The following is a 16,105-nucleotide window of genomic DNA, read 5'->3' as shown; positions in this document are numbered from 1 at the left end:
TACACCATTACTCACACAGTCCACCTCACCTTCTCTAGAAACCACACCTGCCTGCTAGGTTATCCATAATAACTTGAATCTTCATGATCATTACTTCAGCTAGCTTCTATAGCAACTTGTTTTTTTGTAGCCTGTTTGTATGGCTCCCTAGTTCATATTGCTTACCAGACCAGTCAAGTCTAATGCTAGCAATCCCGAGGTGAAGGAAGACTTGATTTTTGTGACATGAGTAGTACACAGTAGCACACATGACTCCACCTGTTGCACTAAACAAACAATTATTATAAGAGTTATGTGCTTGATGCTGTGGTAAAGTTGTTGATCTATTCCAGTGTGGTAGAAATAAAGGAGTCAGTCTCGTGTTCCAGGCGGCTGGCGTGTGCCAGATCTGCAGGGCAGAGAGAGAGGGGGGCCCGTTTGAGCGCATCAGGCTGTTTCAGCGGCCCTTTCATGGTCTGTGTATCACAACTCTGAATCTGCTGCCGTCTCCAGAGCCTGAGGGCCTCTCAGAGGAGGTGTAGGTTAGAAAGAGAGAGAGAGAGAGAAAGAGAGAGAGAGAAGAGAGAGAAGATAGAGACAGCAAGAGAGAGAGAGAGAGAGAGAGGAAGAGAGCGAGAGAGGAAGAGAGAGAGAGAGAGCCTATATACACACACAAAACACATTGCAATTATTTCTTCTCTATTCTTGTTCGTTTTGACAAGTCTACCACGGCAGGAATGTTATGATAGCATATTTCCAGGACATGGAATGTGGTAATATGTGTGAGTGAGAGGGATGGAGAGGGCAGGACAATTGCCTGGCATAAGAGCTGTGTGTGTATCTGTGTGCCATTGTAGAGTCCTCCTAATGATGAATGACTCTTCCCTCCCTCTTCTCTCCCCTCAGAACTGTTAGATAACCCTGAGATTTATGTTGCTTCCCCTGCACCTCCTCTTCTTCAGCAGTGACCAAGGTTGTGTTATTCCCCGTAGCTTATCAGTTGAAACATAGCTCCCAAACACTCCAGAGACTGCTGCTCAGTGCTTAACAATGGACTCACCCCAAACAACCCCTATAAGGTCAGTGACCTGCTGTCAAGGAAAGTGTGGAGGCCTGTCATCACTGGCTTCAGCTGACATCTGAGAAAGACTTCCCCAACTGAGACATTCTCCTCCAAGCCATTAGGAAAACATCACGTTAGAGCTGCACTGTGGTGTTAAAGTGAGAGGCATGATATAAGGTGGCACGCTAGCTATAGAGTTAATAGATGTTACTGTCTGGTACATGATAAATCCATCTGAATGAATCAATATGTTGTTTACATAAAACCAAGTTGATATTTGCTCCCTAAGATACAATTTATATACATGTTCTATTTGACTCGGTTACAATCACGTGATAAGCATTGAGTAGACTAATGAAGACAAGAAAGGTCCCAAAGAACCTATCTTTGAGACAAGGTACCCCATTATAGCTAACAGCCCTAGATCAATGCTGTACAGCCCTAGATCAATGCTGTACAGCCCTAGATCTATGCTCTACAGACGTGGGGCTGTCTGTCTACTGTTGACCTTCACAGTCAAACTGTGATTAGCCTATTCTATAGCCTCTCAGTCTCACCGGAGTTTGGGGCAGAAGAATGTGTGTCTGCGTGTCGGGAAGATGATAGGTATTGATGTCTATTGAAGAAAGCAAGAGCTGCCGGCTGAGCTAGCTTATTTTCATATTTCATTTTGTTCCCCCCTGGAATTGGAGTAATGCCTTCGACACCAGCGGATGATAGCAGCCACATACAATTGTCAGCATACATGCCAATCTGAAAGTCTTTTACTTCTCTCTTTGACTCTCCCCCCTTATGTTCCTGTCCTACATTGGCCTCTGGGATACATGAGTTGATTTCCTCTGAGGATGCAGAAACAGAAACAGATAGAGCTAGCTCTAGAGATGGCTTGATAAAAGCATACTCAAAGTCTATTCACATATTCATTCACACATTCAAGCTTGAGAAGAATAAAAGGAAAAAATCAACTTTGCTTGGCATAGAGAAGTGATTCTCTCTCCATCTCCCGCTCTCTATTATTTAAATGGAGTTCTTCAACATGAAGGTTAGACTTCAGACAAGTTGTTTGACAGACGGATGCATCTCCTTCGCATTGAGCGGAGCTGGCAACTCAACACCAGCCAAACACTCTTGATGAAGTCATCATCTCCATGGCGGGACAGAGCACTGGAGGCTCGCAGGCTGTTTTTATTCACGCCGTACAGAACAGGGAGGAACATTTTCTATCTGCAGGCCACATCATCAATCACTGTCATTATCTGTGTTCCTCTGCTGGTGTCCCTGTCACTTAGCCTGGCTGAGCGCTCAACCCCGAGCCACACTGCCTTGCCTTGTCCCCCTCATCACACTAATAAAGTCATTTTCTGTCTGGGTTCCTAGGCAACCTCCATCTGGTTCCTGTATGGTTTGAGTGGTTTTGGTTTCTGTGTGTTAAAAAGTGATCATAATTTACTCCTATCTGGCTCTGCAAAGTCCCTCCAAATGTTCTTCTTCCCAAAGAGAGTGAGCTTTGGGGGAAGAGAAGTTGAAGTTTCGACTAAGGGGAAATGCAGAGCAGTGATATCACATGCCCTGGATTAGACTTCAAATGAGCAATCAGCCTGGTTTACCAAAACACACATTCATCTTCTGTAGAAGTGATCACTGACAGTAGAATTGACTTCACAGAAACTCTGTTCATTTGCAGCTGTCAGAACACATTCTCGTTTGTTTCTTTCAATTATTCTCTCTCATCTATCATGATAGCTCAGTTATATTGATGTTATTTCTTCTCTTGCAACCAGGTTTGAGTGAGTGAGTGAGTGAGTGAGTGAGTGAGTGAGTGAGTGAGTGAGTGAGTGAGTGAGTGAGTGAGTGAGTGAGTGAGTGAGTGAGTGAGTGAGTGAGTGAGTGAGTGAGTGAGTGAGTGAGTGAGTGAGTGAGTGAGTGAGTGAGTGAGAGAGAGAGAGAGAGAGAGTGTTTGTGCATATGTCTATGCGTTTGGTGTGTTTTGGATTTCCACTCATATGAGTGTGGGGCAGCAGGTAGCCTAGCGTTTAAGAGTATTGTGTCAGTAACTGAAAGGTCGATGGTTTGAATCCCTGAGCTGACTAGGTAAAAAAGATGTCCTTGTGCCCTTGAGCAAGGCACTTAACCCAAGTCGCTCTGAATAAGTGTCTGCTAAAATGTAAATGAGTATATTAGACTCTGTGTCTAGACATACATGGTCATAACTGTCTTCTTCCCTTTGCAGATATTGATGAGTGCAGTATAAACCGCGGTGGCTGTAAATATGGCTGTGTAAACACTCTGGGTAGCTACGAGTGTACCTGTCCACCTGGATACAAGCTTCACTGGAACAAGAAGGACTGCATTGGTATGTAACAACACTGCCACCCAGTGGTCAGAAGATTGAAACATACATTGTGATTTGGTTCCAAGTAATGGAAAGGATGGTCAATCAATCAATCAAATGTATTTATGAAGCCCTTTTTACATCAGCCGATGTCACAAAGTGCTATACAGAAACCCAGCCTGAAACCCCAAACAGCAAACAATGCAGATGTAGAAGCACGGTGGCTAGGAAAAACTCTCTAGAAAGGCCAGAACCTAGGAAGAAACCTAGCGAGGAACCAGGCTATGAGGGGTGGCCAGTCCTCTTCTGGCTGTGCCAGGTGGAGATCATAACAGAACATGGCCAAGATGTTCAAATGTTCATAGATGACCATCAGGGTCAAATAATAATAATCACAGTGGTTGTAGAGGGTGCAACAGGTCAGCACCTCAGGAGTAAATGGCAGTTGGCTTTTCATAGCCGATCATTCAGAGTTAGAGACAGCAGGTGCGGTAGAGAGAGAGAGTCGAAAACAGCAGGTCTGTGACAGGTAGCACGTCCGGTGAACAGGTTAGGGTTCCATAGCCGCAAGCAGAACAGCTGAAACTGGAGCAGCAGCATGACCAGGTGGACCGGGGACAGCAAGGAGTCATCAGGCCAGGTAGTCCACCCACTTTGCCAAAGCACAGCCCCCACACCACTAGAGGGATATCTTCAACCACCAACTTACTACCCTGAGACAAGGCTGAGTATAGCCCACGAAGATCTCTCCCACGGCATGAACCCGAGGGGGGCGCCAACCCGGACAGGAAGATCACGTTAGTGACTCAACCCACTCAAGTGACGCACCGTTCCTAGGGACGACATGGAAGAGCACCAGTAAGCCAGTGACTCAGGCCCCGTAATAGGGTTAGAGGCAGAGAATCCCAGTGGAGAGAGGGGAACCGGCCAGGTAGAGACAGCAAGGGTGGTTCGTTGCTCCAGTGCCTTTCCGTTCACCTTCACACCCCTGGGCCAGACTACACTCAATCATAGGACCTACTAAAGAGATGAGTCTTCAATAAAGACTTAAAGGTTGAGACCGAGTCTGCTTCTCTCACATAAATAGGCAGACCATTCCGTAAGAATGGCGCTCTATAGGAGAAAGCCTTGCCTCCAGCTGTTTGCTTAGAAATTCTAGAGACAATATGGAGGCCTGCATCTTGTGACCATAGCGTACGTGTAGGTATATACGGGGCGGCAGGTAGCCTAGTGGTTAGAGCGTTGGGCCAGTAACCCGAAAGGTAGCTGGATCAAATCCTCAAGCTGACAAGGTAAAAATCTGTCGTACTGCCCCTGAACAAGGCAGTTAACCCACTGTTCCTAGGCCGTCATTGTAAATAAGAATTTGTTCTTAACTGACTTGCCTAGTTCAATAAAGGTTAAATAAAAACAAATATATGGCAGGACCAAATTGGAAAGATAGGTAGGAGCAAGCCCATGTAATGCTTTGTAGGTTAGCAGTAAAACCTTGAAATCAGCCCTAGCCTTAACAGGAAGACAGTGTAAAGAGGCTAGCACTGGAGTAATATGATCAAATTTTTGGGCTCTAGTCAAGATTCTAGCAGCCGTGTTTAGCACTAACTGAAGTTTATTTAGTGCTTTATCAGGGTAGCCGGAAAGTAGAGCATTGCAGTAGTCTAATCTAGAAGTGACAAATGCATGAATAGATTTTTCTTTATCATTTTTGGACAGATCGTTTCTGATTTTTGTAATGTTATGTAGATGGTAATCTTGCTTCAGGGCCTCGGATATTTTCTGTATACCAGGGAGCTAGTTTCTTATGACAAATATTTTTTGTTTTTAAGGGTGTAACTGCATCTAGGGTATTACGCAAGGTTAAATTTAGTTCCTCAGTTAGGTGGTTAACCAATTGTTGTACTCTGACGTCCTTGGGTAGGTGGAGGGAGTCTGGAAAGGCATCTAGGAATCTTTGGGTTGTCCGAGAATTTATTGCACGGCTTTTGATGATCCTTGGTTGGGGTCTGAGCAGATTATTTGTTGCGATTGCAAACGTAATAAAATGGTGGTCCGATAGCCAGGATTATGAGGAAAAACATTAAGATCCACAATATTTATTCCATGGGACAAAACTAGGTCCAGAGTATGACTATGGCAGTAAATAGGTCCGGAGACATGTTGGACAAAACTCAATGAGTCGATGATGGTTCCGAAAGCCTTTTGGAGTGGGTCTGTGGACTTTTCCATGTGAATATTAAAGTCACAAAAAATGTGAATATTGTCTGCCATGACTACAAGGTCCGATAGGAATTCAGGGAACTCAGTGTGGAACGCTGTATACGGCCCAGGAGGCCTGTAAACGGAAGCTATAAAAAGTGATTGAGTAGGCTGCATAGATTTCATGACTAGAAGCTCAAAAGACGAAAACGCAGTCTTTTTTTTTTGTATATTGAAATTTGCTATCGTAAATGTTAGCAACACCTCCGCCTTTGCGGGATGCACGGGGGATATGGTCACTAGTGTAACCAGAAGGAGAGGCCTCATTTAACACAGTAAATTCATCAGGCTTAAGCCATGTTTCAGTCAGGCCAATCACATCAAGATTATGATCAGTGATTAGTTAATTGACTATAACTGCCTTGGAAGTGAGGGATCTAACATTAAGTAGCCCTATTTTGAGATGTGAGATATCACAATCTCTTTCAATAATGACAGGAATGGGCGAGGTCTTTATTCCAGTGAGATTGCTAAGGCGAACACCTCCATGTTTAGTTTTGCCCAATCTAGTTCGAGGCACAGACACAGTCTCAATGGGGATAGCTGAGCTGACTACACTGACTGTGCTAGTGGCAGACTCCACTAAGCTTGCAGTCTGACTAACAGCCTGCTGCCTGTAACCCTATTGCTAATCCTAACTCCAGATGTAACCCTATCCCTAACTCTAGATATAACCCTATCCCTAACTCCAGATATAACCCTAACCCTAACTCCAGATATAACCCTAACCCTAACTCCAGATATAACTCTATCCCTAATCCTAACTCCAGATGTAACCCTAACCCTAGCTCCAGATGTAATCCTAACCCTAGCTCCAGATGTAACCCTAACCCTAGCTCCAGATGTAATCCTAACCCTAACTCCAGATGTAACCCTATCCCTGTAATTAAGGCTGTATTGTGTAATTTTCTATTCACATAGAAACATGAGTTATAGATCTGTCTCATTGAAAGCAAGTCTAAGAAGCGGTAGATCTGTTCTGTGCACGCTATTTCTATGAATCCTGTTCTTACTTTTCGTTTTTGTATCTTTTACTTTTGGTTTGGTACACCAGCTTCAATCAAGCTGAAAATGAAAGGATGAAAAAATACAATATTTTTGGTTATTGAAAATATATTTCACAGCGGTTTAGATGGTACACTGATTCTCTGCACTATGCTTGTTTTGTCACATAAACTGAAATTAGGCAAACTATTAGAATTTTAGCAACCAGGAAATGGCAGAGCGATTTCTGCATATTGCACCTTTAAAGAGTAGTGTATGATTGTGTGATGATGTTTTTATGTTCATCCAGAGCTGGTGAAATGTCTGCCTGGCCTAGCTCCCAAGACCACTCTGACCTGCAGTAAAACGGGCAAGAAAGAGAGCTGCTCCCTCACCTGCGCCTCCAAGGCTCACTATCTGGCAGGTAGTGACATCCACATACAATAACCAAGTCCATTCACATTGCTGCAGCTCTTATTCTCTTAACGTGATATGCTATTATTTATTTGAATGACTTCTGACTGAAGCTGTAACAATATGTTTCATCCTTTGCAGAATCTGACAGCAGCTATACAGTGAGCTGTGGCATCCCCATCCTTCGAGGCAAAAACCCAGCCAGACTGAACACAAGCAGCAGTCAGAGCTGCATAGGTACGGTGTCCCACAGATTCAGACTCATTCTTAGGAGTTTGGTAGAAGGTTGTGGCTGGAACTAGGGTTAGGGATAGTGTTACATCTGGAGTTAGGGTTAGGGATAGGGTTACATCTGGAGCTAGGGTTAGGGATAGGGTTACATCTGGAGTTAGGGTTAGGGATAGGGTTACATCTGGAGTTAGGGTTAGGGATAGGGTTACATCTGGAGTTAGGGTTAGGGATAGGGTTACATCTGGAGCTAGGGTTAGGGATAGGGTTACATCTGGAGCTAGGGTTAGGGATAGGGTTACATCTGGAGTTAGGGTTAGGGATAGGGTTACATCTGGAGCTAGGGTTAGGGATAGGGTTACATCTGGAGTTAGGGTTAGGGATAGGGTTACATCTGGAGCTAGGGATAGGGTTACATCTGGAGCTAGGGTTAGGGATAGGGTTACATCTGGAGCTAGGGATAGGGTTACATCTGGAGCTAGGGTTAGGGATAGGGTTACATCTGGAGCTAGGGTTAGGGATAGGGTTACATCTGGAGCTAGGGTTAGGGATAGGGTTACATCTGGAGTTAGGGTTAGGGATAGGGTTACATCTGGAGTTACGGTTAGGGATAGGGTTACATCTGGAGCTAGGGTTAGGGATAGGGTTACATCTGGAGTTAGGGTTAGGGATAGGGTTACATCTGGAGCTAGGGTTAGGGATAGGGTTACATTTGGAGTTAGGGTTAGGGATAGGGTTACATCTGGAGTTAGGGTTAGGGATAGGGTTACATCTGGAGTTAGGGTTAGGGATAGGGTTACATCTGGAGTTAGGGTTAGGGATAGGGTTACATCTGGAGTTAGGGTTAGGGTTATATCTGGAGCTAGGGTTAGGGTTATATCTGGAGCTAGGGTTAGGGTTACATCTGGAGCTAGGGTTAGGGATAGGGTTACATCTGGAGCTAGGGTTAGGGTTATATCTGGAGTTAGGGTTAGGGTTACATCTGGAGTTAGGGTTATATCTGGAGATAGGGTTAGGGTTATATCTGGAACTAGGGTTAGGGTTACATCTGGAGCTAGGGTTAGGGATAGGGTTACATCTGGAGCTAGGGTTAGGGTTATATCTGGAGCTAGGGATAGGGTTACATCTGGAGTTAGGGTTAGGGTTATATCTGGAGCTAGCGTTAGGGTTATATCTGGAGTTAGGGTTAGGGTTACATCTGGAGTTAGGGTTAGAGATAGGGTTACATCTGGAGTTAGGGTTAGGGATAGGGTTACATCTGGAGTTAGGGTTAGGGATAGGGTTACATCTGGAGCTAGGGTTAGGGATAGGGTTACATCTGGAGTTAGGGTTAGGGATAGGGTTACATCTGGAGTTAGGGTTAGGGATAGGGTTATATCTGGAGCTAGGGTTAGGGTTATATCTGGAGCTAGGGTTAGGGATAGGGTTACATCTGGAGCTAGGGTTAGGGTTATATCTGGAGCTAGGGTTAGGGTTATATCTGGAGCTAGGGTTAGGGAAAGGGTTACATCTGGAGTTAGGGTTAGGGTTATATCTGGAGCTAGCGTTAAGGTTATATCTGGAGTTAGGGTTAGGGTTACATCTGGAGTTAGGGTTAGAGATAGGGTTACATCTGGAGTTAAGGTTAGGGATATGGTTACATCTGGAGTTAAGGTTGTGGTCAGTATCAATGTATTTGTATATTGTTCCTATCTTTGCCACTGTTTCATGGACTGAATGGTTCTGTTCTAGTGCAATCCTCCTTTACACCCATCCGCCTACACTGCTCTGTTTACCTGTAGAGACAGGCGCCCCTCCAGTGAAGCAGACTGCCTCTTTCAAGATCAAAGATGCCAAGTGCCACCTGCACCCCAAGCTGACGGGCCGGGCCGAGGACAGGGGCCGAGCGCTGGGGCCAGGTGAGGGGCCACATCCGGCCTACATGCCAGACCTTGGTAATGATGGCCTTACAAAAAGACCTGCATTCTTTTTCTCTGTATGTCTCATATTCAGTATGTGCATATCAAGCATTTGGGGGTTTGTGGGCTGTTATGTACACTACATAGCAACTATCACTGTGATTGTGTCTTGAAGCCAATAATCTGTCTTATTTGCTGTTGTTCCCAAACCAGTGCTGCCACCCCTAACTAACCCCTAACTAACCCCTAAAATGGATCCTAATTCCTGACACAAGGTAATGTTTATGCTTCTAGGAGGTGGACAGCCCTGCAATAACTGCCTGGTGACGTTTGTCAACCTCAAATGTGACTCCACCAAGAAGTCCAAAGGGCGCCGTGCCCGCAACCCCACCAATAAGGAAGTGACACGCATCACCCTTGAGTTGGAGGCGGAAGTCAAGCCAGGGGACACCACAGGTCAGTCAGTCTGGACACCAATACTGGGATTTACAAGATGTCCTCTTTGATATACCTACTTGCCACCATGCTGCGGCTTGCTCTTTGTGGGTCTGGGCCAGGTTAAGCACTTGATGCAAAAAAGGCTTGATAAATATATTTTGATTGATTGATCAGGTCGCACAGTTACAGATAATATTATCCTGTACTGCCCTTTCTCCCTCATAGGGAGCTGTAACCTGAGTTGCCTGCGCCAGCGCATGGAGAAGCAGGTGAAGACGTACATCAAGGCCCTGAAGAAGTCGATCAACCAGGACCGTTTCCTGATCCGCGTGGCTGGGCTGGAGTACGAGGTGGCCCAGAAGCTGCCCCAGGTCGCCTCAAGCCATGAGAACTGTGGGCCAGGCCGTGAGAAGGATAGTGGACACTGTGGTAAGACCAGTTAGGCAGCCATCTTTCTCTGTCACTATTTACCACCACCAGACTCTGCCTGAAACTGTTATAATGCTAATATAACAGATGTTATAAACAGTCAAGACAATGTCACGACGCAAACCATAAACTTACATCCGTTGTCATGACTATTTATGACTCTTATGTATTTATGTAGAGTCTTATGTACTGAATACACAAACATCTCTAGAGATGTGTTGTGCTAGTTAGTTTGGGGCTAAGAAGAGTTTTTGGTGTCAGTGTGTGTACTGGACTGCATAGCTCTCTCACCAGAGCCCCTCTGGCTATTCTCTCAGTCAGATGTTTGCCGGGATCATACTACCACGGGGAACAGGAGCGCTGCGTCCAGTGCCCACCTGGCACCTTCCAGGAGAGGGAAGGGCAGCTGGCCTGTGACCTGTGCCCTGGAAGTGACGGGCATGGTCCTGCCGGGGCACGCAACATCTCTTCCTGCGCAGGTACATACACACCCCTGATGGCAGAGCGCACTAATCTCCATACGTATGTCTGCATGTGCAAACATTGTGCAATAGCCTATGGTGGAGTGTAGCACAGTGTACTGTACATCTCTATCTGACTGAAAGTGTCTATTGTCACTGTTGTCTACATCAAGGTCAGTGCCCCACTGGGTACTACTCCAGTGATGGGTTTAAGCCATGCCAGCCATGCCCGTATGGCTCCTACCAGCCAGACCTGGGACGAACCCTGTGCTTCCCCTGCGGAGGGGGGCTGAGCACCAAGCGGGAGGGGGCCAGCTCCTTCCATGACTGTGAGGTCAAAGGTCAGTGGTTTATCCAACCAGTTACATCATATTATTTTTATTTTATTTAACCTTTAACGAGGCAAGTCAATTAAGGACACATTTTTATTTACTATGATGGCATACCGAGAGGCAAAAGGCCTCCTGTGGGGACGGGGTATTCAAATAAAAAATGTAGGACAAAACACACATCACGACAAGAGAGATCCACACATCTGTGCGATCAGTTCAATATTTCATCTCAGATCTGGTTTGTAAATGTGTGTATGTGTCATCCCTCTCCTCTCTGCAGTTCAGTGCTCCCCTGGCCACTACTACAACACTACGGTGCACCGCTGTATTCGTTGCCCTCTGGGCAGCTACCAGACAGAGTTCAGACAGAACTATTGCATTACCTGTCCTGGCAACACAACTACAGACTTTGATGGGGCCACCAGTGTCTCTCAGTGCAAGAGTAAGGGCCTGATTGTATAAACCTGCTATCTGCATATAGGAATCATTTTCAAAGGGAAAATCTTTCACTTTTGGACTTTCAAAAGGTCCATGCCTTTTCTCAGAATATCAAATTCAAAATACAGGATGCATAAATTATCCAAATGTTTCCAAAATTCCCACATGACTAATTGAAAAATGTTTCATTTATCCAGCCAAATGAAAATCTATTGTATATTTTTTTTGATATTGTCTCTCTTTCCAAAGCTCCAGATGCATTCACTAATAACGTGTATTCTTTTGTGTATGTATGTGTATGTTAGACCGAGAATGCGGAGGAGAGATGGGCGAGTTCACAGGTTACATTGAGTCCCCCAACTACCCCGGGAACTACCCAGCTAACGTGGAATGCATCTGGAACATCAACCCGCCCAGCAAACGCAAGATCCTCATTGTGGTGCCTGAGATCTTCCTGCCCTCAGAGGACGAGTGTGGAGACGTACTGGTTATGAGGAAGAACTGTGAGAACTCTCATATATCCCAGCACATGTGTTTGATACCATTCCATTTCATCCAGCCATTATTATGAGCCTTCCTCCCCTCACCAACCTCCTCTCTAACCAGTGTGGTGTTCCACAACCATAATATCAATCCAGTATGCCAAGTTAGAGTATTCAGTCAATCTTCTGTTATTCATGTCCGTTCTTCCAGGGTCGGCTACGTCCATCACCACCTATGAGACATGTCAGACGTACGAGCGACCCATCGCCTTCACCGCCCGCTCCCGCAGACTCTGGATCAACTTCAAGTCCAACGAGGCTAACAGTGCCCGAGGCTTCCAGATCCCCTATGTCACCTACGATGGTAAACTCTCACCCATCACATGAACTCTCAATGATAAAACAGTGGGTAAGTCCTCGGATTCTGAGCTGTTTGGTGTTTAATGTATCATGTTTTTTTGTGTATTTACAGAGGATTATGAACAGCTTGTAGAGGACATTGTCAGGGATGGAAGACTCTATGCCTCTGAAAACCATCAAGAAATCCTAAAGGTTAGTGCCTGCTGCTAAGATACATACTATTACATCCCTTAGTGGGTCATGTTCATGTTCAAGTCAGGTGTTCTCTGAATAATTGTATACTTGTCATATAATTGTATAAGTGTGCTGTGTTGTTGTCTTCTTTCCATCAGGATAAAAAGCTGATTAAAACTCTCTTCGACGTGCTGGCTCACCCAAACAACTACTTCAAGTACACCACTCGGGAGTCCAACGAGATGCTGCCGCGCTCGTTCATACGCCTCATAAGCAGCAAAGTCTCCGGCTTCTTGCGTCCATATAAGTAGTTGCCACACCAAACCCTAACCCTAAAGCACCAGACCCCGCCCCCTCTTACAGGCCAAACACAGAACTCTCACAGGACTTTAAACAAGTTGACCAAAATAAAATAAAATAAATCTATTTTTTCATACTGTAGAGGCTTTGACGACACACTTCGCTATGCAGTACCACATGTTGATCTTCTCCATCTGTTTGGTTTTAAGCCGTTTCATTTCCTCCAAAACCATACAGTCCATGAAGTCAACCAACTTGAGTCAAAGTACAGTACAGGCTGTCTTTCTCATCTCTTCTTTCTGAATATTTATCACCAATACAATATGTTGGTGTCTTAGTTTTTTTGCTGTTTCTATTAGCATGTATGACCTTGTATGTCATTTTCACAGCAATCCCCAATGCGAAGGATGTGTGCGTATTTCAGATGACGCATGTTAAGTCTGTGTTGACAAAATGGACAACGGTAGTGGCATTTATGTCAGACAAGAAGAAGGATGTTACAAGGGTAATATGTTTGTCACATTCGTTTAGAGCTGGAACTGAGTTATCGTAAATGTGCTTTAATAAATAGTCTTTCACTTGAGTTCCAGCTTCAGCTCAATCCATTCCAGGACGAGTCTGTTTTGATAAATGTATAACCTTTTGTAGATCTATATCCTCCATGAACAAGCCTCAAGGAGAAGGACCTGTCAGTTTCATGTCATAGTTACATTCCACAACATTCAAAGCCTTACTATTTTTGAGCTCTTAGAGCAACTTCTTGTTAAGGTATTACTGTTAAAACAGTTATTCTATGTTTTTTTCTTCTGTCCAGATTGTATAACTGTCTGTTACCTACGTTCAGACATTTTCTGTTATTCTATATCCAAGTTAACTTAACAAAGCGTATACAATGTAGTTTATCATTTTTTCCAGAACGTGATGGACATTTTGGAAAATAAATAGAAAACTAGATTTGTGAAAGCCACAGGAGAGAGAGAGAGAAATGTCTCTGTGGACCATGACTGGTGAGGGAGAGACAGAGAGACGTCTTAATTAAGGGACACGCCTCTGTGATACAGACAATGTCTTTGTTGGACACAACTCTGTGAGAGAGAGACAGAGAAATGTCTTTGAGGGACATACGTTTGCTGCTTCTTTTAAAAAGGTCACTTTAATTCTTCAATCTCAAGTTATTTTTCTGGTGTTTTCTGACCTCGCATCACACTAACAGTCCATTGCTTTAATACAGGGGTGTCAAACTCATTCTGCTCCAGGGGCCGTATTCAGTCTTCAACAAGGTCCGGAGGGCCACATTCAGTCTTCAACAAGGTCCGGAGGGCCGCACTGAATTTTTTTAATATTTCCTTGCTGTCAATCAGTTTGGGAATTTTGAAATCGTTTTAACGTTCAAGTTTTTATTGCTTTACTCAAACCACCCGCGGGCCGTATTGGACCTCACGGCCCGTATGTTTGACACCCCTGCTTTAATATAAAATAAAGTTGAGAGAGATGCATCATAAGTATAAATATAATTCTACCACCTGTCCTCATGTAAATGATAGTCACATCACATTTGTCTCTTCATCCATGGCCTACCAACCCATTTTATTGAATTTTTCTTTCAATCTTGTAAATAATGAAAATAAATTAGACGAGGATTGAATCCTTTTAATCCTAATTATCTTGAGCAGGACCCCAAACTATTTTCCACCCATGTCCGCTTCACCCTCTCCCTAATCCAAGTACCCCACCCCAGCCCCCTTCCTTCCCAAACACCCATGTCAGATTCTGTCCCAATAAGACCAGCTCTTCCAAAGACTGCCTGCACGGCAGGCCAAGTTATTATCTTGTGCACTAGATCTAGAGCCTGTCATCCTACCTTTGTTGTATAAGTGTAATGAATTAAGTCTCCATTGTGTTACTCCTCTCTCTGTGTCCAGAGAAACACTAAATAACAATGTTTTAATCTGCCAACACATATTGAGAACATATTCTTGGATTTCTTTAAAAACAAATGTGACTGACATTAGGGTTGTGAATAAAGTTCAGCATCCCACTACAATAATCGTGAAAAACCAATATAGTTGATCAATACAATAATATTGCAATTGAATTATTGCTAACAATTGCATTGTCAATGTAAAAGCTAATGACAATGATAACAAGTAATCCCCTCAACACTCTCAAACCCTCATTGAAGACAAATAAATATATTACTGCTCATAAACATCATATGGATTTCCCTTGCAAACTCTGATGGGTTTTTTTTTTTCAGTTTTTGTTGTATATAAAAGAGAAAATAAAAAGTGTAAACAGTAAAAGCTACTGTACACAACCTTTAGATAGTGTACATGTGCTTCTGGATAAGGGAAAGGGATTTTGACCACATTGCTAAATTGTATGACAAGGGTGGTCTAGCCTTGCAGACCAGAGGAACTGTTTAATACAAGTCACACATAATGCCATATCTGTATCCCTTTGAATGTTTCCAAAAAAAGCCTAGCTACATTTATGGTTGTCTTAAGTTGCCATTACTATTTATATCATCCAGTTTTTTCTTCAGCATTTCGATGTCAATAGCGCTCACTGCTCCCACCTACCCCAATTCACCATTCCCTCCCTCCATCTTCCTCCCTCTGTCCCTGCAACCTGAACACGTCAGATGTTTCTGTTTTGTAGCTTTTTTTTAAACATGCGTTTGCTATGATGTATCATAGAGTTGATAATGGTATTTGCACTTGAAAATTGTTATTTCTCATGTAAAAATGTCTGGATTTTGTATTGTCTTTTTAAATGAATGGAATTGGTGTTCTTACATTTCTTGTAGCTCTCGTTTGTTCTTTAAAATGCTCATTCACTGTGTTCAACCCATAAAGATGAAGATGCACACGTACATGTAACTTTATCAACTGTATAAAAAAATTAAGTAAAAAAAATAAAGAGTATGTACAGAGGTGAAATGAAAACACTTATCAAAATAAACATACTGTAATTGAGTTTAATTTCGAATATTATTTGATGTCTTAAGGTAGCCCTTTTCCTTAAAGATGTTTATGAGACTAAGGACATCTCAGACAATAACCATTTCTTAAAATCAATCCATAAGGGGTGTGTCAGGTAGTATTTTCTGTACTGGGTTTGGGTACTGGTCTTTCTGACTGACCCTTGAAATTGGGATGGAAACAGACAAGAAAATCCTTCTAGCATCAATTTAATCCAAAATTGTACTGAGATTCTATCCAGTGCTGTAGAATTTAATTCAGGGCTGGATCCGTAACGTATCACAGAAAATTGGCATTAAAATGTAAAGGTAATTTCCGATTGAGACGACATATTCAGTATTTACTGTGAATGCAATCTCTGCGGACAATGCCTTTACATGTAAATCGTGCTATAACGCGGATCTTCTGTGATACTTCTGTGATACAGATTGAATCCAGCCCTAATTCTCATAGTCAAAATGCTATGGTGAGCAGATATATTTTGTATCCCTTATTAACAAGGGTGTGTAAACCATGTTTAAAATTTGAATCACAAATCTTTCTAAATGATGAC

At 43.5% G+C, this 16,105-nt stretch overlaps 1 protein-coding gene across 4 annotated transcripts in view; it reads left to right on the top strand.

The window, feature by feature from the left end:
• Positions 1-15,552, top strand: part of LOC139542558 (signal peptide, CUB and EGF-like domain-containing protein 3) — a 104,631-nt gene extending 89,079 nt beyond the window's left edge. For 2 of the 4 annotated variants that reach the window (XM_071348134.1, XM_071348137.1), the window contains 13 exons: positions 3,273-3,395; positions 6,925-7,038; positions 7,170-7,265; positions 9,038-9,154; positions 9,449-9,610; positions 9,818-10,021; positions 10,339-10,500; positions 10,656-10,823; positions 11,095-11,256; positions 11,558-11,755; positions 11,946-12,098; positions 12,207-12,286; positions 12,427-15,552. In XM_071348134.1, coding sequence (XP_071204235.1) covers positions 3,273-3,395; positions 6,925-7,038; positions 7,170-7,265; positions 9,038-9,154; positions 9,449-9,610; positions 9,818-10,021; positions 10,339-10,500; positions 10,656-10,823; positions 11,095-11,256; positions 11,558-11,755; positions 11,946-12,098; positions 12,207-12,286; positions 12,427-12,579 — 1,892 coding nt within the window. In that variant the 3' untranslated portion in view covers positions 12,580-15,552. Of the gene's footprint in view, positions 1-3,272; positions 3,396-6,924; positions 7,039-7,169; positions 7,266-9,037; positions 9,191-9,448; positions 9,611-9,817; positions 10,022-10,338; positions 10,501-10,655; positions 10,824-11,094; positions 11,257-11,557; positions 11,756-11,945; positions 12,099-12,206; positions 12,287-12,426 lie in introns of all 4 variants that reach the window. The other 2 variants (XM_071348133.1, XM_071348135.1) reach the window with 1 other exon arrangement.
• The last annotated feature ends 553 nt before the right edge of the window (positions 15,553-16,105 follow it).

Source organism: Salvelinus alpinus, chromosome 17 (genome assembly GCF_045679555.1).
Source record: "Salvelinus alpinus chromosome 17, SLU_Salpinus.1, whole genome shotgun sequence".
Lineage (NCBI taxonomy): Eukaryota > Metazoa > Chordata > Actinopteri > Salmoniformes > Salmonidae > Salvelinus > Salvelinus alpinus.
Note: the sequence above shows the minus strand (reverse complement) of the source record. Positions and strands in the feature narration are given on the sequence as shown.